This window comes from Triturus cristatus, chromosome 9 (assembly GCF_964204655.1).
Source record: "Triturus cristatus chromosome 9, aTriCri1.1, whole genome shotgun sequence".
Lineage (NCBI taxonomy): Eukaryota > Metazoa > Chordata > Amphibia > Caudata > Salamandridae > Triturus > Triturus cristatus.
The window spans coordinates 747,807,004-747,832,270 of record NC_140592.1 but is presented as its reverse complement, the minus strand read 5'-3'; the positions used below and the strand labels follow the sequence as shown (position 1 = coordinate 747,832,270).

Below are 25,267 nucleotides of genomic sequence, written 5' to 3'. Positions count from 1 at the left end.
AGAAGGACCCAGTTTCCAGGGATTATCCTGAATACTCACATGTGCCGGGCTTGTCGAGGAGATGTGCTGGTGTCTGGCTATAAGTGCTGGGGTCGCCTGTCGCTGTAGCGCAGCCAACTTACCGAGCTAAGATATCTCAGTTTTGTAAGCCTAAACCTACACCCCTCACTAAATATGAGAAAAACAGACGCGAAACAATCTAAACTCCCATTTGAAAATAAGAGACTCACTAGGCACACAGAACCGGACCAGGATCCTGAGGGTGACAACAGAGGGGATGGCGGAGAAAGGGGACAATCTGCGCTTTCTCCTCCTAGTGGTAAAATCAAGCCTAAAAACTATAGACAATAAAATCCATTAACTTACAGACCGCCTGGACCAGGTAAAGCAACAGGGGGATGCTCATGAGATTCAACTAGACAAATTGGACAACTGCGCCATGGATGCACATGAATTCCAGTCTAAGACCAAGGAACAATTACTAAATATGGAAAAGGTACTTGACGTTATTAAAGCTAAAAATGAAGATTTGGAAGCCAGGTCCCACCGAAATAATATTCGCATCACAGGAATACCAGAGACCACTGCGATGGGCAAGGTGGAAGACTTTGTAGAAACTCTACTGCGGGAACTATTCGGGTCCTCACTCTCTACAATGCTCATAGTAGAGAGAGCACACAGAACTCTGGGTCCCCGCTCGCCTGTGGTTGGCACGCCCAGGCCCATCCTTGTGAAGCTTCTTAACTACCACGACCGTGATGGAATTCTCCGTGCTGCCAGAGAAATGGGACAAATCAACATCAAGGTAATCAAATCTCCATTTTTCCAGACTTTACACCTGCAGTTCAAGCGTATAGACGGGAGTTTGTGCCAGCTAAACGCCTACTTCGCCAAGCTGGGATCCCATACGCACTACTGTACCCTGCCAGTTAAAAGTCACTCAAAACGGCAATCAGCACCATTTTTCAGATGCAAAGTCTGCCTTAAAATTTGCAAAACATGCAGTGAGCAATAGCCGATCGCCGTCAGCTGTGGGTCGAGTGGAGGCATGTCTTAGTGACAATGATTGAAACTGGGCGTGCAACAAACTGGTCACGTGAAGAAGACAGTCAGTGAAGTATTGTGTCATCTGATTGGTATACCATTGTAACACTGTCAAAGTAACAACTGTTGGTCCACTAGATATTTCTCAGCCACCTGACCTTAGGTTAGGGCGCATGCCGGAGATACCCTGCCCCCAAGGGAGAACTCCCACCATTGGTTGTTTCATTATACTGTTGTTTTTTTTTTTAGGAAGGGTGGGATATTGAAACTCAACCTAATTGGGGAGTTGATGTGGGTGGGGGTCATTGGTTTGGGTTACAGTGCAACAGAGGTTTTGTACTGACATTGGACTTGTGGAAATATGGAACAAGGCACCAGGCCTTAGGCTTACAGAACACACAGGAATGTGCTGTATGCATGAGACTTACAGGTCCAGGGGCTTATTTGAGCAATTGAATCCTTCTTATAGGTCGGGGGCCAAGCGGAGACCAGGTTATGCTTCACACTCTGTCTTAACTAGGCATTTTAAGTACATGACTTGGAACATCAGGGGTCTCAATGAACCCCGTAAGGCTCGGCTGGTCCAGGCATATCTGACAAGGCATAGGATAGATTGCTGCTTTCTGCAGGAGACACACCTAACCGATACATCTGCAATCAGGCTACAGCATAGACACTGGGGAGACATATACTCAGTGGTGTACTCCAACTACTCTAGGGGGTTGACCATACTGGTTCCCCGTGGGCTGGAATGGAGTTTAGTTCAATCACACTTGGACCCAGAAGGCCATATATGGGCCCAATACTGACAAACCAGACTTTTTTTACAATGTGTGGGCAAAAACCGAAAGCATGGGATGTGACACCTTAATTTGTGGAGGTTACTTTAATGCCGTACAAAATGATGCGCTGGACAGACGGGGGTCGACACGCAGACTGCACCCGAGAGCGAGTGAAGCTCTTAGCACACTTATGCGAGAGAACGGGCTGCTGGACGTCTGGAGGTCATGGCATCCTGACATAGTCGAAGGATCTTGCATCACGGCTCAGCACAATGCGTGATCCAGACTGGACTACTGGCTGGTCTCCCGAGAAATAGGTGCTTGGATGACAGACGTTCGGCTACTGCCCAAAACTCTCTCTGACCATGCCCCTTGCTTGCTACAAATCAATCCACCGACGTCATACAGACAGGCATTCACCTGGCGACTCCCCCCATATGTCCTATTGGACCAGGCCATCCGGGAAGAAATAGGGAATGATATCACCAACTACTTTAGGGAAAATGAGGGGTCGGTGTCTTTGGCTGGTACGCTCTGGGAGGCCTTCAAGGTCATTGTCAGGGGACACTGTATTGTGAAACACTCCGGCGTACTCAAATCAATTAGGCAGAGGCTTCAGACCCTAGAGCAGCAGATGAAAGACGGGGAAACTAAATATTTTAAAACTGGAGAAAATACACACTTGGCAACACTTAGGACAACATTATCTGAGTTCGAAGAGGAAGCCAACCAGGAAGTGAAATTTCTAGGGAAATACCATTCCGCACAAAGATATGGGGAAGGGGATCGCCCTGGGAAAACCCAGTCTAACACTCTTCGCCCTCCTCGTAAGTCGGTATTTATCACAGAACTGTTGGATGACAATAGCGAACCAATAAGAGGGTCTCAGAAGATGCTTGAACATTTAGCCACCTTCTACAAAACATTGTTCACCTCCAAATTCCCAGACATAGATGAAGATCTACAAACATACTTTGACACACTAGAACTACTATGGCTTGACAAGGCACATGGGTTTTATCTCAACGAACCCTACACTGTAGATGACATCTTACAGGTAATAAATAGCCTCCCTAATGATAAAGCCCTGGATTAGATGGACTGACTACATCCTTTTATAAAACATATGCTAGTATACTAGCACCACGTTTGCTAGATGTCTATCAAGAATCGATTGAATACCGTCGTTTTCCACCTTCTTTGAGGGAGGCTATGATTCTCACATCATTGAAACCTGGCAAAGACCGAACAAGCTTTGACTCCTACCGCCCGTTGTCACTCATCAACATTGACAATAAGATCTATGCCAAACTTATAGCTCTACGACTGCAGCCTCTTCTCCCCATTGTTGCCCGTCCAGACCAATCTGGGTTTATCCTGGGCAGGTCCACATCACATAACCTGAGGACCTTCTTTTCCCTGCTACATTACCTAGACCCCCAGTTACCCGCGGCAGCTGCGCTGTTGGACGCAACCAAAGCGTTTGACTCCCTCGAATGGAGATATATGTTTGCTGTACTGGCCAGAATAGGCATTAGCCCTGGCTTTCTTGACCAAATTAGGCTTCTATATTCTGAGCCCATCGCTAGACTGCGAGTAAATGGGCTTCTGTCAGAGAGCTTCTCTATTACGCGCGGCACAAGACAGGGATGCTCGCTGTCCCCTCTCCTGTTTGCTATAGCCATGGAGCCATTGGCCACTAGGATTCTACAGCATCACGTGATCAGAGGGGTGGGGTTCAACTCTAGGGGCCTTACCATCGCTCTTTATGCAGACGACGTGACACTCTATATTAGGGACCCGACAATAAACACATTGCCTATCTCACGGGAGCTGACAAGATTTGGAGGCCTTTCTGGAATCCAAATCAATTGGTCTAAGTCAACATTGTTCCCCATTGACGGACTACACAACCCCGTTCACACTTGAATACCCTTTGAAATGGGCTGATGGCCCAGTTAAATATCTGGAGATATGGCTTAGTCGTGATGTGCAGGAGCTATGAGAGATGAACTATGGACTCACAGTCACTAAGCTTGAAGAGAAAATTAAAATCTGGAACCGCCTCCCACTGGCATCAGCGGGTAGAATAGTAATAGCGAAGATGATAGTGCTACCCAAATTGCTTTATTTATTCGTCAATCTCCCGATTCCCGTTACACAGGCATTTTTTACTGAGATGAGAACTTTGATGATTAGACTAATATGGGCCGGGAAACAGGGAGCTGATCACGCTGCCGATGGGGCAGGGTGGACTGGGCATGCCAAATATTCCCTTATATGCCTTCTGTGCTCAAGCCCACTTTCTCCATTATTGTATAAACCCCACCCCATTCCAGCCTCATCTGGCGATTGTGGTGTATAGGGTTGCTCCTACACCTCTGAATGTAACAGTCTTCACGAGATTCAAAAGACCAAAAAACAAAATAGACACAGCTGAAACGCTGTGCTGGGTGTGGTATAGACTATGCGCAAGAGCAGTTATGGAATTCCTATATGCCCCTTCGGCTATGCTGGCATACAACCCCCTGATGCCAGTACTGGCTGACAAAGGTGAGGTTAGGAGAGCTGGGAAACTTGGCATGAACACGTTTGCAGATTTGTATCCAAATGATACCTTTGTATCCCAGCCGACGTTAAATGCTGAGTCCAGGTCCTACTTCTCGGATCTGCTGTTATATTACCGCATCAGAGCGGCTAGCCGCTAGATGAACGGGTCTTTCCCATCCCCCCGCCGACTCTCAATGCCCTGGAACAAATGTTGACTAATCCTTCCCAACATAGACAGATTACGCGCTTATACAACACAATGCAAAGGGATGCCCCAATTGGGCAGCCCAAGTTCCTAGCGAGCTGGAATGAGGAGCTAGCTACACCCCTGACCAAGGAACAATGGAGGTTCTGCTGTGGACAACTGGAGGCATTGTCTCCAAATTATAAACTCCGCCTGATTCATTTTAAGTTTCTACACATGTATTACAAAACACTTGTACAGTTACACCGCATGGGGCTCCGGGAGGATTCAAACTGTTGGAGATGTCGCGCTACCCAGGCTACGTTCCTACACCTGGCCTGGTATTGTCCCCAGATTGCGCACTATTTGGCAGAGATATTTAAGGTGGTCAGTAGAATACTGGAAAAGACACTGGAACCAATGCCCCTCATGGGGATACTATGCTACACGACAGACGCTAGTCAATTTTGAAATTGTGTTTCACTTGGAACATCAAACGTAAACCCTTCACATACTGAAGGGGTTTGGCATTTTATATATTCATGTCCCTGGTGTGGTTGAAGAAGGAAAACCCCAAAGTGAGTGGATGGAGGAGTAAAGCATAAAGCTTGTGACGGCAGGTCAACTTCAAGGGTACAACAAGAGGGATTTCTTGCAGGAGCCTCTGTTAGTGCATGTGCGATAATCATTATTATATGGCTTGGTGTCACCACAAACAAAGGGAAGGATTCCAATCAAGGTGCCCTCAAATCATGGTGCCCTAAATCGACAAAAGCTCTGCATACTCCCCTATACTGCTAGCTGTACCTTCCATCTTCCTGTCAGAGAGCACTAGGCATCTATACAGGTGAAGGAACATGAGCTCCGCACTGGCTGAGGGTGCAGGCGTTGTGCACCAGCAGGAGTTACAGGAGCCATTTGAGAGCGGTTCATCAGGATTATGGGCATGCACACACTTTCTCACATGTGTGGAACTACTCACAGGTCTCCTTCTGGTTATATCAATCAAATCCTGCAGAAGTGTCTTATGCAGTCGATGCTCACTATAACAAGAATACATTTTATTTTTAAATGGCTTCAGCTCCTTCACTAATATGGCTGCCAACACTACTACCCATGATTAATTCCTGTTGCAGCATGCACACATTTAGATCTGTGTATCTTTGTCTAAACTTCTTTCATTTGGAGAGAAAGAAACCATGACTAAGTGTGTTTGGCTTAGGTGCAAGTGTGTTTTTTTATAAGAAAATTAATTTGGAATTAAAATGGGAACCGGTTGTATAGTTGTAATTTACAATATATCCTCATTGCTTTCACAGCAGTGTTTAGCCATTTTACAGAAGTATTGAAGGGCCAAAAACGTCATCAATTGTTTGAAAACTACCTTAGATGACAGAAAATACCATAAAAAAAGATACTCCTCCCCACCACAATCTCTGCTCCACACTGATGGGTACAATGGAGATTATTGAGAAGGCGTTGCATCTTCAAGTAAAAATGCATGTATTGGATGTTTTGGTGCTTTTATTGCACAAAAAGAAGTGGTAATAAACCCACATATTTTTAAGGAACCGTGAAATATGGAAATTTTTTCCCAGTTAGGTGTGAAATACAGATTTTATCGCCACTTCGCAAAGGTTTCATATTGTCCAGACTACTAGGATTATGTAGTTTGGAGGACCAAGGTTATCGAAATATGCGACAAAAAATGCAAATGATGTGGCACTTTAGGGATATTATTTTCATCCGTATAAGCTAGAAAAAAACATTTTGATGGAATCTGCATATTTTGGTAAAATATATGGCAAATTCGGAAGTTCCATATTTATGTTGTAAACTCTGCAGCCACGGAGTTATATAAATCCACTAATCTCACCATTGCCTATTGTTTTATCAATAACTTATTTTGGGACTGGTAAATAAAACCTCAACATTTTAATTCCAGTCAATGCCCATTGTTAGCTGCACTTTAAATAAAACAGATTGCATTATACAAACATACATAATGGATACCTTGTCATTGCCTTCTCAGGCTTCTGGTGACCTTTACAAACTACAAGGCCAAAGATGTCACCAGAACCCCTCAATAACAATGCTGGACCAGATTACACAGTTACCCATTATGCATGCTCTGTATTTACTTAACTTTAAACCTTGTGTAGATGCACTTAGATAAACCTCAACCTTCAACAAGAGTCAACTCATTTCGGGGCTACCCATGAATAAAACATAAATACCAAAATCATTTGCATTCAGTCCACTCACTAGACAGCGTGAGGAATGTGGCCTAATGGCTATGTTAAAGTTCTGTTACATGAACTAAGGAAGGAGATGTGGTCTAGTGGCTAATTTGTCGATCTGAGGACCTTGATTTGAAACCAACTTGGCTTTCACTGAAAATGTATCAAAATGTGCCTATAATTTGAATGTGTGAGATACTAGTTTAAGTGTGTGTAACAAGAAGATATAAGCCACCATACAATCTTGTATAATGTTCCATCACCTCCCATACTTGTCAATGCTCTGTTGCTCTCGGGTTAGGTCCATGCAATAGAAATACTAACATGTGTATGCTTTTATGTTGTGAACAGATACCCAGCTTATTATTTTCTGTGGATACCCCTTCCTTTCGAGCTGCTGGTGAGTCCACTTCATTTTGTGACAGCCAGATAGAAGCTCCGCTCCCACGATTTTCTTTATCCCGGTTTATTCTTCCCACCTCAAGTCTACTTTTCATTTTTTGTGGGAGCTCTATTTTGGACACATTGGGAGATTCCCCCCACACACATCTTCTTGTTCTCTTGAAGCAAATTATCATTATGCAGTTAATGCTACTTTTAATCAGTAAATACACTTTTCCAGTAAGCTTTCAATGCTTTCATTTCTGACATGCACCAACCATCTTGCAGACATCTGATACACGCAGGTCTGGTGGACAGTCTGTGAACTCCAGCAGCGTTTGGTGTCTCAGGGGAATGCATTGGCGAAGACAAAAGATCTGGCTTTAATGTGCTACTGCAGGTAAGAACAGGCCTGGAAATATGACTTTTCCTTGCATTTGCGCATTAAACCCCGACCTATTGGCCTTTCAAACATATATTCTAGTATTCTCTTAGTCCCCAGTGTGTGAAGTGGTAGCCCCACCAACACTGTTTAGAACTAGCCCCCACTCACCCCTCCAAGTCGAGTCTAGTTGCGCCCCTGGTCTACCTCAATCTCTGTTTTTAAGTATCATATTCTAATCTTTCCCTAGTTTACTGCCAGAAATCTCAATCTGACCCAGCTTGAGGCTGGCATTCTCTGTCATATCCATCACCAACAGCTTCCAACGACAGAACATTTGTTACATTCCCTCTCACTTATTTTCGACACTGCCAAATTTTTGATCAACACCACGGTCATAAGTAAGCTAGACTGTTGGAGTAGCCTAATAGTCAGTGTAAGGGATTGGGGTTTTGATTGAGGGAGCTGAAAACGCTTCTCAAGCAACACCCGTAGTCCTTGTCAGGTGAACCACAAAACTCTGTGAATTAACCTGTGCTTAACCCTCTGGCACTTTGGCACTTTAGCAGTCAGGCTTAACTTAGGGGCACTTTGTTAAGTATTTATGCAGCACACAAACAGTAATAAAGTGAAAACACAACACAATAAAATCACAAACCAATTTAGAACAATTGTGTACAATTTAATAAATACAATGCGGCCAAAACAACAAGAATCCAATCAGTAGAACTTGTGATATGCAATTTTAAAGTAAAAATATTGCCAAGCAGCAGAAAATGCTAACTGTGGATAGCTGGGTGTACTAGACAAGGACAGAGTCACAAGTACAAGCCGGCCACAATGGAGTGCAGGTCTAATAACGGGACCAGGTTAGTCCAGATGAAAAGATTACCCTCTCAATGTCTAGCATGCAGAATTCAAAACTTCAGGATTTGACAGGAAGAGCTCAACTGATGCCAGCCAAGGTTCTTAGACCTGCGGAAGCACCACTTGGGGATCAGGATCTCACTCCAACAAAGGCCAGCAGGGCTCAGGTAGGTCCAATTGGCAAGCCCAGTTGCAGCTGGTCAGCTGGGCAGTTGCAGGGAGGCGTCTGGAGCTTGTTGTGTTCCTTTAGCTCAGAACAACAGATCAGCTAGCTGACCCTTGGAGTCACTCAGGATAGCCAGGGCTGAAGGGAGCAGGTCCAGTCTTCCTTCTCAGCGAGCAAGGCAAGCTTTAAGCAGCAGGGCAGTCCTCTAAAGAAAAAGACCAGCCTCAAGCAGCAGGGTGGTCCACCCCCACATCTGGTTCTGGGAAGCTCCTTCCTTCCACTTTCTTCTTCCGCTCAGGCTCTAGGGGTTTAAGGTGACAGGCTAGTTTCAACTTCCTTTGTGAGTGTGTTGGAGGCAGCCTTTGAAATATTATTTGGGCAGGGTAACCGCTCTTCCCCCTACCATCCGCAGGATGGCCCTCTGCCAGTTACAATCAGGTATTTTCTTTCACTGTCTGGGTCCAGTACGCATTCTTGATGGGGGAGCAATTAATAGGCCCGGGCAGTGGGAAACTCAGAGAAAGCCTCAGAAACTTTAAGGCAGGAAAATGCCAACTTTATAAAATTGGCATTTTCAAAATTGTTATTTAAAATCTAACTTTACCATGAAAGAGGATTTCAAAAATGCAATTGAATCCAAAAATGAGATTTCTACCTGCTCCCAATCAAAAGTTGCTACTTATTAAATGTAATAAGGTAACCTAGTGTAATTCTATGGGAGAGGTAGGCCTTACAGTAGTGAAAAACAAATTCTGGAGTTTTTCACTACCAGGACATGTAAAATTTGAAAACACATGTCCTACTTTTTAATTACAATGCACCCTTCCCTCTGGGCTGCCCAGTGCCTACTTTAGGGGTGGCATATATGTATTTAAAATAAAGTACTGGTTAGCAGTGGTAAAGTGCAGAGGTCTAAAATAAAACAAAAAACGGGTTCCTAAAACAGGACGGGTGAAGGAAAAAGGTTTGGGGATGACCCTGCAGAGAGGGCCAAGTCCAACAGTCATTGTGATATTCACACATTTCACATCCAACATCTTCATACAATTTTTACCATAACGCCACCAGGATGGCTCACTATCTTCCAAGCACAGAGTGCTCTTCACATTCTTTACCCTTATCTACCTACCACTCCCTTCATCTCTTTACTGTCTCCTAAGAACATTGGCTTCCTTTCAGCTCATGAACCACCTAGTGCTCCATCAAAGTTCAAATACTTTGTATCTAGCACCTGTATGAAAGTGCCATTTGTGTATAGTCACCCTCACACTTTATGCCCTAATGCTGATGGTTGTGACTCTGAAAGTGCACTGTAGCTTGCTGCCCAAGCCCCAGTGTTCTCTCCCTAAAAATGATGTAAGTGAATCGGTAACCCGCCCCCTTATAAATCCCTGGTAAGTAGTACCCAGGGCATGGGAGTTAAAGGGGTCACCAGGGCCTGAAGCACACCATGTGTGACCCAAGTAAGCAGATGACAGCTGGCCTGTCATTGCTGACTGCATGAGCAGTGCAAACTGCTCAATCTTGACTTTGCCCTCACCAAGTGCAGGAGGTCATAGCACTATTTTTAATACATGCCAGTCACCCCTAAGGTAGACCTCCTGAGCCCAGGAGGCAAGGTGCATTATATTAAAGGGGAGGACATATAAGGGCAAGCTTTAAATTAAGGGCTACTATAAGTGATCAAGGGGCCATAGGATAACTTGGGATGGCACCCAGGCACTTCCAGGGTAGCCAGCTCCATTATGGTGCCGCTGAAAATAGTCCTGTTTGGTATCAAACAGCTTGTCTCATCACCCCTGACATGATTCCCATGTCACGAGTGATGTGACATGCACCCAGGTGGCTACCTTAGAGGTTGCCCATCTGGTTGCCCCAGCCTTTCCTGTGCCCTGGCTGACTGCCTGTAGCTGTCACTGCCAAGACGGGAATCTGACCCCCTGCCAGGAGGTGTGAACACTCCTAGGAGTCAGAATCAAAGGCCTGCCTGGGAAGGAGGTGACACCTCCCTCCATGACAGAACGGCTAGTGAGCTACAAAGCATGCGTCGCCTGATATGCAAGCAGGCTGCCTTCCAAAGAAGGAAACAGCCCTATCCCTGCCTTTTATCCACATTTGCACATTTGCACATTTGCAGCTGGACAAGCGAGAAAATTACTTAGTCAGGTGGAGTACACCCCCAGAAGGCTAGACACACCCCTAGGGTGAGCTACCTGGTCTGTACAGCCAAGGAAGGTTTCTGTATTTTTAAAAGTGGCAGAATAGAGAGGGTTCTAGGTACCAAAGGTGCCAGCCCCCCAACTTTTGATTGTCACTAGTGCTTTTTCCCTATTGACCGCATCATTAAAGTTTTGCAATAGTTAAATGCACTGATTTATTTTTCCTTTTAAAATCCACAACTCTGGTTATACTTATCCGATTGTGTTCATTTTAGTGTCTAAATTTGTATATAAATCTGCTTTATTTTTATAAATTGGGGGCGGATTTCTTTTGAGATGTGTTAGTTACGTATCGTCCATGTTGCTACTCTGAAATGCTTAGCAAATGTTCCTCTAGTAAAGCCTGACTGCTCTTTGATACACTACCAGGACTAAGCTAAGGACTTATTATTGTGAATCCAAAGGACCTATATTGGGGTAATGTGAGAGCATTGCATAGTGAAGCCTAACCAACCTCGCTGCATAAAACTCCCCTTTGCTACAGCACCCCTGTACTGGAACACCTTCCCGAATGATATTCAAGCAAAACCCTTCATCACTACCTTAAAGGCTCCCCTCAAACATACCGCTCCAGGCTTGAGGAGCAACACATTCTACAGAATGTAGTCATTGCATAAACCTGCAAATTATGTAATGCACTATTGTCGTCTTATCTAATGTGTGAGCCATACATTTCCACAAGCATTCGATGAAACCATGTGCAATCTTTGTGGCAGTAATGCTTTTCAGTACATGAATAAACAAGCATTTGCATAGCCAATAGGTCTTGCTTTTGGGATCTTATAAGTGTTTAGCCATGCAACACTTGATGTTGTTTAATGAAGGATATTGTGCTGGATAACTAAACACTTACAATGTCCCAAAGGCGAGACCTATTGGCTATGCATTGGGGCGCCTTATATATGTTTAGGTAGAGCTATTGACTTTGCTAATGTTTCTAAGCTGTGCTGTAGAGAAGTGTGGCTGCTGTGCAGCATGCTGAGAAGTTGTAATTAAAAAGTGTTAGAAGCACTGAGTGATGCTGTGGTGTCGTTGAGTGATGCTGTGCTGGCCCTGAGTGATACTGTGGTGTGCTGATTGATGCTGTGGTGATGCTGATTGATGCTGTGGTGACCCTGAGTGATGCTGTGGTAGCGCATAGTGATGCTGTGGTGTTCCTGAGTGATGCTGTAGTGGTTCTGAGTGATGCTGTGGTGAAGGTGAGTTATCCTGTGGTGGCCCTGAGTGATGCTGTGGTGGTGCTGAGTGATGATGTTGTGGTGCTGACTGATGCTGTGGTGGTGTTGACTGATGCTGTGGTGGCCCTGAGTGATGCTGTGGTGGTGCTGAGTGACGCTGTGGTGGCGCTGAGTGATCTTGTGCTGGCCCTGAGTGATGCTGTGGGGGCCCTGAGAGATGCTGTAGTGGCCCTGAGTGATGCTGTGGTGATGCTGTTTGACGCTGTGGCACTGCGGAGTGATGCTGTGGTGGTACTGAGTGATGCTGTGGTGGTGCTGAGTGATGATGTGGTGGTGCTGAGTGATGTTGTGGTGATGGTGAGTGATGCTGTGGTGGCCCTGAGTGATGCTGTGGTGGCCCTGAGTGATGCTGTGGTGACCCTGAGTGATGCTGTGGTGGCCCTGAGTGATGCTGTGGTGGCCCTGAGTGATGCTGTGGTGGCCCTGAGTGATGCTGTGGTGGTGCTGAGTGATGATGTGGTGGTGCTGACATGCTGTGGTGGTGCTGAGCGATGCTGTGCTGGCCCTGAGTGATGCTGTGGTGGTGCTGAGTGACACTGTGGTGGTGCTGACTGATGCTGTGGTGGCCCTGAGTGATGCTGTGGTGGCCCTGAATTATGCTGTGGTGGCCCTGAATGATGCTGTGGTGGTGCTGAGTGATGCTGTGGTGGTGCTGAGCGATCCTGTGGTGTTATTGAGTGATGCAGTGTTGGCCCTGAGTGATGATGTGGTGGCCCTGAGTGATGATGTGGTGTCGCTGAGTGATGCTGTTGTGGTGCTGAGTGATGCTGTGGTGGTGCTGAGTGTTGCTGTGGTAGAAACACGAGTGCTTGCCATTTTAGCAACTTTTGATCAGTTTGAGCTAGAAACATTTTTGGGGTAAATTCTGAAGATTATGTAGAAAATAATGGATTATGTGGCATATGCGGCAAGCCCAAAATTACTCGGTGCAGACTTATTATTAACAGTTGTTATTTTCACTTGTCTGTGGAACGCACTTTATCGACCTCTAAAGGATGAATGGCTAAGTCGGCCATGCCAGGTTTGAATGTGAATAATATGGTGCTTAAGCCGGGCACTCGCCCACCAAATTTTTTTGTTAGCATATCGCGTATAGATCGGTGCCTTCAAAAAAGGCTTTTTGCAGAGAGCAAAGCAGAATAAAAGTGCTTGAGGAGAGAGAGCTTGGAGCCAAGTCGCATCTATGGTACCATCTATAACAGTTGTCGACGATGGCTTTGTGGTCTCTGTCTGCAGCAAGAGGAAGAATCTGTTCTAGCAATCCCAAAGGCATTCTATTATTCACCAAATATGAGCTTAAGATGGGTCATGCTGCCAAATGCCAGTCAGGGGTGCAAAATGACAAAGTACCCACTTAAAAAGAAGAGCGCACTCCCAAAACAGTGTCTCAACATGCGTGTAGACTTAAAGCATGCACATGTCTAAGTATGAGCAAGTGTAAATGTAAGCCATTGCTGTATCTAAGCCTGACAGCAAAGTACAGCAAGTTCAGAATCTTTTGTAAAGAACCATTTCCCAGAGATGCAGAACCAAAGATTCATTGAATAAAAAACCCTCCTTCGGATGGGGCTCTCAGAGCTACACCCTGAAATCCCAAAGCAAGGCTTTCTGAAAGCACTGGAGTAAACTTACTCCTGAGTGCTTAGAAATGGGCTTCAGTGGCATAAGCGCTAAGCAAACAATGGGACTTTTTCGGCAAGATTACTTCTGAAGTAAATTAGTCATGCCAGATTCTCACCAAACGCTTTGGGCGGTATTAAGAAAGATTCCTTGTGGAAAGGTGCAGTCACACGGGCCACCTTTAATATCCATTTAGCAAAGCATAAGCTCTGTTTGTCCAAATGCACCTTAAATATTATCCGAGCACCTTCAGGCTTGCTCCAGTGCCAAACTTTGCAAAGTTAGTGTAAAACAGTTGGTGTAAATCTGCAATGTTTCCAGCAGCTCCTTATTAGTTCTATGGCAAATCTCAGCGAATTGGTTACACATATACCTCTGCATTGTCACTGGGGTGTTAGTCAACAAGGCTATCACGCGGGCAAATAACAACCACATCACATGTGTACAAGGCACACCCCAGAGCCAGCACTGGCTTGGAGCCAGTGCGCTACCTGCAAAAGAAATTCCGAGTGGGGGAGCATCAGTGCTTAGATATTTAATTGCATACGTTATGAAGGGTAACACAATCGCAGCATGCTAGCCCCAGATTGCATGAGGACAAATTCTTCCTGTGCTAAAGTAAGACCCACTTTGCTGGCACTAATTTTTCCATGTATTCTGCCACAGACCAAAGCGCCTGCGTTGTTTTTCAAAAGCTGGTAAGGTGGCTGTGAATCCCTGGCTGATGCTCTGTGGAATCCGATACCTTTGAGCAGAGGAAACACATGGTTGCAGCAAGAATCTGTTATAGATTCACATGTCACACATATACCCTGTACAGTTTGGCTGGCAAAGTGTGACATGTTTTTCTCTAAAAGTTTTGTTGTGATTCTCGACAGTGGGTTTTTCAATAACAATACTGCTATAGGATGCTGAATCTCACATGTTTAGATTCTGTTTTCAGTCTATCTAAACTAGTATGGAATATATTTGTTGCCGAAATCACTCAAGGCCTCAACATCGTGATTTGGGATTCCGTTTTTTCAGCAAACGACAGAGGACAGTTCATGCAACACAATGCAAGACCTCATATTTTCTGTTGATTTGGTTGTTTGGGTGAAGGAGAGTTTCTGCCTCTAAACACAATTTTGTTTTAAATTGTGCCTAGTTTGCATTTGCAAATTACATTTTCCCCTTTGTAGATAAGTGCAGTCAACAAAGTGCACTTAATTTAATTTTGGAGTACCGAGTAGCCCTTGCTTACCTTAAAGGAAGTTCACGCCAAGAGCTCGTAAGCTTCGGCAGTAGTGTCGTTGGGCGCTGTGTGCTGTGTCTTTGTGCAGGGGCTTTGAGTTTGAAACCTTCAAGGAGATAGATGAGGCCAGGCACTAAAGTGAGAGCGAGTTGGAAAGTTTGACCAGGGCGAACTCGTTGGACCCAGTTGAATAAGGCTATCAAATTGATAAGGATTTTTCACTGCCTCAGATGGCGGAAACAGCCAAGTCTCCCCACGGTGAAAATCCCCATTTTTGTGACAGAAAAGCCCTTCAAGCTCACAAGAAGTCACCATCTTCAGATCTGGAACACACATTCAACTAGTAAAGCCCTTTGATCACCGGAAGATCAGAGTGTTAGGCACAAGAGGGCCCCATATGTGTTGTCAGTCTCTGGACAGTGAAGCTATGCAGATGCATACTAGCACCTGCATTGCCTGTATTGCAGGGACCCCCTCAGTTCAGAGCATCTTCCGATTGACCTAAATATGTTGTGCACATGACTGAGAGGTGCCTTACACATTGCTCCGATGCACCATCAAAATCACAGGGAGTCCTTCACAACGTGTTTTCATACGGGATGCCTGTTATTGTGGTGTTATTGTGGTGTTATTGTGCAGTACGCTTGGGAAAGTACAGCGTTTGCCTGTACCAGAGGAAGATGGCTTTTCGAACAGGGATTTCTTCTCAGTGTCCCAAAACAGGCTTTCCACACAGTATAGGACATTCTGAACGTTGCGGTAGAGAGCTCTATTATATTTGAGTGTGGGCCTTATGTACCCAGGGAGACCTCATGGTCCTTGCAACTTTATTCTAGGCCAGCTGACTGCAACTTTGTGCCAGTCAGACTCTGACTCGGAGCAAGGTGATATATTTTCAGTAGACTTGCATGTTTTGCTCTCTTTTCTAGCAAGGGGTCAGCTGAAAGGAGCGCAGTGGCGTTATACGCTCCTATACAGTTTTGTGTGCTGTCAGTAGTGGGATCAAAGCTGATGGCACGCCCTCCAGAAAGGAGGTGTGTGCTCTCGAGTGGAAAACATCGGCCACCTGACACCAAGGCGAAAGGTCTTAAACCCCCTTGTTATGTCCAGTCAGCGTTGTGAGGCTCTATATAGTACCCGAAGCAGCCAGGGCATAAAACAACCTCTCATCTTCTACGGATCTGAAGAGGGCACTGGGCTCTTTTTTCGATAATGTACATGGCGACATTGCTAAGATATTTGACAGTGCAGGCTGGGCGTCGTTTCATTGGAAGTTGAGCCTCCTTCACAAACGTATCTCTTTGAGGATGAGCGCACTATTGATAGAAATTATATAAATATAGAAGCTTGTCAGCTTGTGGCGAACCCGGATCATCCGTAGACGGAAACGTTCTGGCTGTGTTTGCTTGTTCCTGGACCTTGGCCAGTCAGTGACCCCGGAGAGTGCGCCCCGGTGCCCGCCATTTCTTAAGAATGTGCTGCGTGCTCGCTTCTGCAGAAATGCGAGCTCAGAAGAGGCCGGCCATACACGCATGCCATCTGCTGCCTGTTGTTTTGGACAGGGGCTTGTTTATCTTCCCAGGCTGAGCCCTTCCATGACCCCAGCGTCGCAACACATTTCCCTTTTTGCTTTGTGGACATCTTAGTGCGTCATTGGAGAGCTGGTACATTGTCAAGGTTAAAATGTTTTTAAGGTTCTTGAGAATAGCGACACTGCCACTGGCACAAAGTCTGTGATTAAACTGTAATGGCTTAAATGTACAGTCCTCTTCCCTTAGGCTGACGACGTTATGGTCATAAAATATCTACTACAGTCAATGAAAACGAGCATTGGCCGCGCAGCCGTGAAAGTGACATGGCCGAGCGGCACGCGAAAGTGATCGCGATCAATGACAGATGGCGGCTGCTCGCGTGAACGCAAGCGCCAGGCCACCAAAAGCCTGTGGCAGCCCTTTGAAAACCCACACACTAAAAGTCTCGCCAGACCAGCGCATGCGCTGGGTCAGGCGAAACCTAAAATGGGGGCTGTTTCAGAGACCTATGTTTAGCTTGAGTCAGGTGGATACTGCATATTCATCTCTTCAGCACTCCATTACTGAAAGGAAGGCCCTTCTGCCGGGCACTTTGTTTTCTGAGAAAGGGAGGGCTTCAGTGAGCACAGGGACTGTCACATATCCTTTGGCAGACCTTCCCCACCCGATTCATATACCCTAGGTCCCATGAACACTATCCCAGTTTTACTCCCCAGTTATATGCTGAAATCGTTTATTGAAGAGATTGTATAAATATTGCAAGATAAATGTCCACTCAGTGCAAGGATTGTAATACCTAATAATGAATAACGAATGCACTGCAGTCAAATTACATGTACGACAACGCAATGAGTTTCTATTATGAAAATGTTAATACATTTTTTTTAAAAATCCTTTGGCAGACCTTTACTCATTTTTCTGCTTTCTCTTTTGTTATTTAGGCATGCGCAACAGTTGTGACCTGGCTGTCTTTATCGATCTACCGAAAGCTTTATCTGGTGAGTCGAACAGATCGAAGGCAGTCTGCATGGGAACCCATTTGCATGAAAGTTGCAGTTGTCCGTAGACTGTGGTAACACGTTGTAATTTTTTTTTTATTTCCTATCCAAGGGCTAAGAGGGATTGTAAAGTCTTCTTCACTCCAATCTGAGACCCAGAATCGGGTTCTGATATGTCTCACCTACAGCAGCATCTTCTTAAACTTTCCGGGATTTAGTTTGGTTTAGTAGGGAGAGTAATTGGTCTTAAATTTGATTTCTACAAGTGAGGTATACTTTTCAAAGTGTACTTTTAAATAACTAAATCATACTCCTTGACTAAGGGTCTGATTTAGAATTTGGCAGATAGGTTATCCTGTTCGTTGTGTTACAGGTGCTATAGGATACAATTGCATTTATTGGGCCTCATGTAGGTAGCATACCAGTTACCACTTCTAAAATACCGAACGATACCGAATCGGTATTTAAGAAGTGGTAACTGGTATGTAGGTAATGAGTCGGTATTTTTTACCGAATCGTTACTAGTCGGTAATTACCGAATCGATATTTACCGATTCGGTAATGAGGCATACCTTCCCATTGATGGGAAGGTATGCCTCATTACCGAATCGGTAAATACCGATTCGGTAATGGGGGAACACATACAAGGGTGGCAGGGTGTCACATTGACACCCTGTTGCACCCCTGATTCGGCCATGTGTGCACATGTGGCACACATACATGCCCTAAGGGCATGTATGTATGCCACATTGCACACTGCTACGCGCGTAAAAATGCATTTACACATACATTCATTATTTACCACCAACTATAAGTTGGTGGTAAATACCGACTCTTAAACACACACACACACTCCCCCTACATCTCGATTTTGCTTTCGGAATTTACCGAATCGGTAAAATTACCGATTCGGAAAAGTTACCGATTCGGTAACATTACCGATTCGGTATTATTACCGAATCGGTAATTTTACCGATTCGGTAAATTCCGAAAGCAAAGTTTGTCCCCCTACATACCAATGGCCAAAATACCGGTCGGTAACGGTATAATTACCGAAAATCGGCCGTTACCGACCGGTATTTGGCTACCTACATGAGGCCCATAATGTGGGAACTAGGACATCCGTTATGTTTGCAACAAAGTATCCCATCCACCAGACTCTAAATCAGGTATTAAGTATTCTTTTTTTCTAATGATCCACAATAAACGAATATTTTTCTTCCATGGTGTGAGCTAATTTAGAAGTATTTTAACCCGAATAAGTACACCCTTGTTTTATGATCATAGCAGTTCTCTGATAAATATATTTTTTATGTAAGAAACTAGATTCTGTGTTGTGGTTGTTCTTAAAACATATAATTGTTTTTTTTTCTCTATATGATTTCATTCAATGCTAAGATACCCGCTCGGTGTTAGCGCCTTTCGTTAACTTTGAAATCATGGTAGTGTGGGGAACTGTACCAGAAGAGCTGAGGTTTATAGTGGACGGCGGCTTTGCGCCGCACAGTGGCCCATAAAGACTAACACACACCCATATGACGCGCAAATCTCCAAACTAATAGTAATTCTCAACCCACTCCTTGCCTTTCATAGAGGTCTCTTGTGCGTTTTGTAAAACAACAACTATAATATTTAGCTATTGTATTTCATTCCATGCTCCCTGTAGCTCCTTTGTGCTAACAAATTAAAGCAAATTTTAACATTGCTATTTAGGCTTTATGAAGTAGCCACATTGAAGCCTGTGCCCAGGACAAATATGAAGGGGAGACCAGCAGGATATGCAGCTCTCTTGGCACCTTTCTGAATGAAATATAAGCCCAGCAGATGCTTTCAACTCTACCCCACAGAACTAAGAGGAGATCATGAGATTGGCTTCTGGTTCCTGGGAGAGAGACTGTCATCAGAGTCAGAAACAAACCCAAGTAGTGCTGGGAAATGGAGCTCTCACTCACACATGAAACATGCTTGTTCACCTCTGTTATAGAAGACCTCTTTCTTTCCTCACAGATGGAGTAAAGTTTTACTGGTCGCTCAACAGAGCCATTCTGACCCCGGGAGACAGTGACGGTTGCCTCCATCCTAGGTACTTCCAGAGGGTTCTGCAGCTGAAGCCTGAACGTAAGTGCCCTAGCCATATCATATAGATAAAATCAAGCAACAGTAACTTGCACTGATTGGCATTTCAATAGGTTAATGTTCAGCAGGTCAGTAGCGACTATAGAGGGCGCTCCGTGGCATTTACTACATCTCGTCCTGGTATCACTGATTCACATTCCACGTTCTCTAGCCACTAGTGAGCCGACAATTGTGCAGAACCGCCCAATTTCGTGTATGCACTGGAATACATGCAGGATGTGATAGAGGACCATGGGCACAGAACTATGCAGCTTTACTCCAGAATTTATGAGGGAAGGCTGATGCCGGTAGCAAAAGGCTGCTAGGCTCAAACGCTAGGGCCACAAACAGACATGCACTCTGTCATATACACAAACATATCTTATCTCATTTCCAAATGAATGGAGGTTATACAATCAATGGAGGTATGTAATACTATTGGGTTCATTGCTAGTCGAATGTACAATATTCTCATATGGGTCAATGTTAGTGAAGGGCAAAATGTAATCCTACTGCAGTTAATGTTAGTCAATGGAACAGTTTATCCTACAGGATTCAGCGTTAATCAGTGGCATAATGTTACCCTATATGGTCAATGGTCGTCAAAAGCTTAGTGTTTTATGGGGACCAATGGTAGTCAAAAGCACAATGTCTTCATACGGCCAAGGGAGCAGCCAGAAAATTAAAATACCCCCCACTTCAAAGCAAAGTTCTTATGGCACCAAGCAAATGAAGCAAGTCATCGTGACCCTCTCCAGAAGCGCACTCTTATCTCTTCTTCCCAAAATCTGTCCATTAATCCTTTCATACTTCCATCCACCTGCTGATATCCTCCATTTAACCTTTACATTCTGTCATCCATTCAAACTTTCATCCATCAGTCAGTCGGTCACCATTCCTTCTGTCCGTCCATCCGTCCGCCCATCCATATCCAAACCTATCCATCCATCTTCAAACCTATCCATTAAACCTACCTACCCACCCATCCATCCATCCTTTCAATCATCCATCCATCCTTTCACTCCATCCTTCATTTTACTCATCCCTACATCGTTTCACTCATCCACTCATCCTTCAACCATCCATCCACTTATCCATCTATCTATTTACCCTTTCACTCATCCATACATCCTTTCACTCACTCATCCATCCATCCCTTCACTCTTCCGTTATCAATACAGCCTTTCACTCATCCGTTTATCAATTCAGCCTTTCACTCATCCATCCACCCCTTCATCCAGCCATCCATCTACTCTCCCTTTCACTCATCTGTCCATTCTTACACCCGTCCATCTTCACAGCCATCCTTTCACTCATCCATACATCTTTTCACTCATCCATCCACCCTTTCACTCATCCATCCACCCTTTCACTCATCCATTATTCAGCCTTTCACACATCCATTCACTCTTCCACCGATCCATTTACCCTTTGACTCATCCATCCTTTTACTGCCTCATCCATCCATCCTTTCTCTCATCCATCCTTTCTCTCATCCATCCTTTCACTCATCCATCCATTCACCCTTTAATTCATCCATCCGCCCTCCCTTTTACTCATCCATCCTATCACTCATCCATCCACCCGCTGACCCTCCCACCCTGTAACGTTAATTATGAGCCTTTGTCTTCCGTGCTGCAGACAGCCGGGTCTGGTGGTTTAGTGGACTAATGCGTTCGCTGTAGGGGCCTGTGTTTGACCTCATAGTCACTGGTTCAAAACTCAGCTGGTTCACTCAGCCGTTCATCCTTCTGAGGTTGATAAAATGAGAATCCATGAGTTGGGTAACAATAAACATCTGTTATTCAGCGCCAAGATACCCTTCTGGGTGAACATGTGTGTTACAAATACACGTTATGTTAGAAGAGGCACATGAGGAACCACGCCCCCACCGTAGTTGCTAAAGTGGGGCGTTGACTATGGCCCTGCACGACAGTCAATCGGCACAATATCTTACCAAGGCAGTTATGGGCACAATGTTATCCTGGATGCGAGTATATATAACAGGTGGGAGGTTTGAAACTTAGTGGAGCATACCCTGTTGTCCCTTGACAGATCCCAGGAGCACCTGCGATCGGAGTCCCGGAGGGTGGCGTTAAATGGTTGAGAGTAAAGCACCCTGCCTCTTGGGCTTCCAAGCATCACTGTTATAATCCTGATCATTTGCACTTAAAACTGCTTCATCTAATGACTGGCTGGAGGGAGCAGTGAGGCAACTCCCACCCTTAAAGAAACCAGGAGCTGCATCTGCCCTAATCACCCTTTCTTTCCTCTACTTTCTTTTTGAGTAGTGCAGCTCAGGGCTTTGAAGGAGGTTGGTAGATGAGGTCTGACTGAAGAGCCAGGCAGATGGTTTTAGAATGGGAACTGGGAGCAAGTGGAGTGTAAGGTGGTTGGAGCCTCGGGGGGTTCTCTTCAGAAGCACCTACCTTCAGGGTGCCATTGATACCTCTCCTGGTAGTGATGTGAACTCTGTTACTCCCAAGAGTTCTCAGATCGTGCATCCCTTGGTGAAGGTGCAACACCCACCTCCACACGAACACCCCCTTTACACATACTGCAATCCACAGATAAGTAGAGAAAACAGCCAGTAAATTACCAGCCCCATCAGAACAGCTTTGTTTACTGTTGTAACGGTAAGGAAGCCAAGGTAGCCGTAGGTTAGGGTACATGAGGAAGATTTATTACATCTTAGTACACAATATTCAGATGGTAAATAGTAGAATGGAAGTTTAGCCCAACCAGGAGCAGCCTCCTTGCTGCTCAACCCACGCACTCGAACTGATACTCTCTCAACCACACCAGGCAATCCAGCATTCCACTACATCACATTCAACCTGGCTGAGCAGCAGGGAACAGGTAACTAAGGGAAAGTATGCATAGTAACAATTCAAGTCACATTTACCAGAGGACCATATTCAATTTGCTAGTGCAGGGCACTAATTGCTGTCTTATTGACATTGCTTGTGAGATATCTTGTGACTCTTTGACTTCAGCCTGTGAGCTTGTACTCCCCAACTGCTCAGGTGTGCTTCCATCTTACGCTGTTTGCCTCACACCAGTTCTGAAAATGATATCCTCATCCGTTTCCCACAGCGTCTCCATTTGTGTGTACCCAATCTCAAGATTGAGCCTTTATCGGCACATTTGAATCACACCTGTCCTCTTCTGGTCGTTTGTCTTTTACTCCGTTTCTAACACTTCACAAGAAATACAACATAACAATTTACCTGGAAAGCAATCTGTGTTCATCTCTCTTTGCATCTTCTGATAAAGCTCAATGTAACGCCCGCTGGGTTTTACCACCTATCGATTTCACCCTGTTTCGTTGTTTCATCTATCCAGCTCTGAAAACTGTTGGCCCAAATATTGACCCAAAAATGTTTTTCATTTTACATGTTTATAAGGCTTTATCCATTTCTCCGTTGCATTTTTTTGTCCTTCGTCGTGCCGTTACATGTGCATTGCATTCTACACAGCACTTTCCCCTTTCTGTTTGTGTACGGCACTAGGTACCAGAAGCAATGCTTGATTTGAACTTATGTATATCATTCTCAAGTGGTTAAAAGGAGGATCATTGAGTTGGTTAGCAATACATATTAGAACATTGGAATGTTGGGAGCTCCATTGAAAACCGTGGAAAGCTCCGGACTTCTAATGGCTGGTAGTAGCCCGGAGCTCCGACATTCCAATGATGTCCTTCACAGCTGTTGCTGTGAACAAAGGCCTCACGGAGCCCGAGGCAGTTTAAATCCCGTCAGACTCCGTGAGGCCTTTGTTTTATTTGTTGCCTCTAGTGGCGGAACGTTCTACTATAGCCTTAGAAGCCCGCCTTCGGCTCGGGCCTATACCGCTGGCTTTTAATATAGCGTTATAGCCCGCCGTAGCTTTAACAAGGGAGCGGGACTTTAATGGCCGGTATAGCCAAGAAATGAAGGGCTATATGGCCATTAGAATATTCTGCCACTAGAGGGCAGAATGTTCTAACAAATAAAATCAAGGCCTCTCGAAGCCCGAGTGGGTTTAAATCCCCTCGGGCTCCGAGAGGCCTTTGTTCACAGCAACAGCTGTGAAAAAAAGCAACATTGGAATGTTGCTCTGCGGGCTTTTACTGGCCCGTAGAAGCATGGAGCACTCCATTGTATTAAATGGAGTGCTCCATATTCCAATGCTCTAATAGCCAGTAGAGCCCACAATGGCGGGCTATAAGGCTAAAATAATAGAGTGTAAGTGTAATGCAGGCATGGTAAATGGCCAATATTAATATTGGCATGATCAGCCACACATTTTCGTGAATTGAAGGTGTAACTGTTACCCTTTTCAGGTCGCCTGCTTCCCCTGGAATGAAGTGGCCTTCACTTACATAGACGAGGATGGACCGCGAAACGACTGCAAAACAAAACACGCAAGTGGAAGCATGTAGGAGCTTTTGCCTTACCTCGGGCTTGCCTACTACAAAGTGTACTCAAGGGAAGTCGGGCACAATATCACAAAGGCTTAGTAAACTGTCCTTACAAGCAGGGCCTATGCACTGTGCCTTAGGCGGCCTTGTGCGCTGTGGGTGTGAGGAGACTTTGTGTACCCTCTGTGTGGAGAGGACTCATGCACCATCCATGTGAGCAGCCTTGTACACCATCCTTATGTAGGGGCTTGGACACTGTGCTTGGAGGAAGCCTCTTGTATTGTCACGGACATGAGGGTCTAGCAATGGAAGGAGGCACAAGATGGTCAATATAAATATGTTTTGATCAGCTTTCCTCTGTTTCTCAGCTGTGGGACTTACATTAAAAAGAAACTAGTGAACACTTTTGACATTTCGTGTTTTCTTTTAATAAAAAAAAGTTCAAATTTACAAAGATCAGCATTTATAGCCCAGGGCATATACACACCTGATCATTCTGCAAGATTTGTGGGTGAAGGTGACTATTATATTGCTCAGATCTGGTGCTTTCATTTGACTCTATGATACTAAAGTATGGGAATATGGGTCTGGGAAAACTCCCAGAGGTGGACAGACCAGAAGGATACATGTGTAGGTGTGCGGAAGGAGGAGGTGGATGGAAGAGAGAGCCAGCTTCAAAGCGAGGGGTGAAAGTGAAGAGACATGCTCAGGATTAACGACAGAGTGTGACAACTAAAATGTAGAGTTTGGTATGAGTAAGGGGAATTGTCCAGATCTATGGAAAGAGTGGTAGATTTGGAGCATAATGTCTGTTACTACGAATGGAGCTGCAGAGAGGGAAGGTGCTCTTCATTGGATTGCTTGTAGGGTTAGAAGTGTGGAATAGTTCATCACATTGGATCAGGGGAAGAGTAGTGTCAGTGGAAGGGTGAGTGAGTGACACATTAATAAAGCGCAACTATTTCAGAGGCGTCTTGGCGCTGAGCTGTAATGAGTGGTATATGGTGGGAAGTATTAGGTTGATGTGGTTGGAAACAGCCAGGCGTTGATCATTCTCCTAAATAGAACCCTGTTAGGTTGCAGCCTGATAGAGACAGGCATTGTGTTCCAAAGTTTGGCTGCCCCGTAGGAGAGGGTCCTCCCTCCCTCCTCTCCCCCCAAATCTAGCTCTACGTATTTTTGGGACCTGAACTAGTCCTTTATTGGCCGACCTGAGTTCACGACGCAGGATATGCCAGCAAAATTGTTGCTGAAGGTCCAGAGACCAGGGTGGGACAAGCACAGTGGGAAGAGCGGTGGAAATGCATGAATGT

General features: G+C 45.1%; 1 protein-coding gene across 7 annotated transcripts in view; it reads left to right on the top strand.

Moving 5' to 3' along the window:
• Positions 1 to 24,357, top strand: part of TRPT1 (tRNA phosphotransferase 1) — an 87,566-nt gene extending 63,209 nt beyond the window's left edge. For all 7 annotated transcript variants that reach the window (XM_085626025.1, XM_085626024.1, XM_085626028.1 and 4 more), the window contains 3 exons: positions 17,381 to 17,437; positions 19,445 to 19,555; positions 23,877 to 24,357. In XM_085626025.1, the coding sequence (XP_085482151.1) occupies positions 17,381 to 17,437; positions 19,445 to 19,555; positions 23,877 to 23,899 (191 nt within the window). In that variant the 3' untranslated portion in view covers positions 23,900 to 24,357. The remainder of the gene's footprint in view (positions 1 to 17,380; positions 17,438 to 19,444; positions 19,556 to 23,876) is intronic.
• Positions 24,358 to 25,267: the final 910 nt, after the last annotated feature.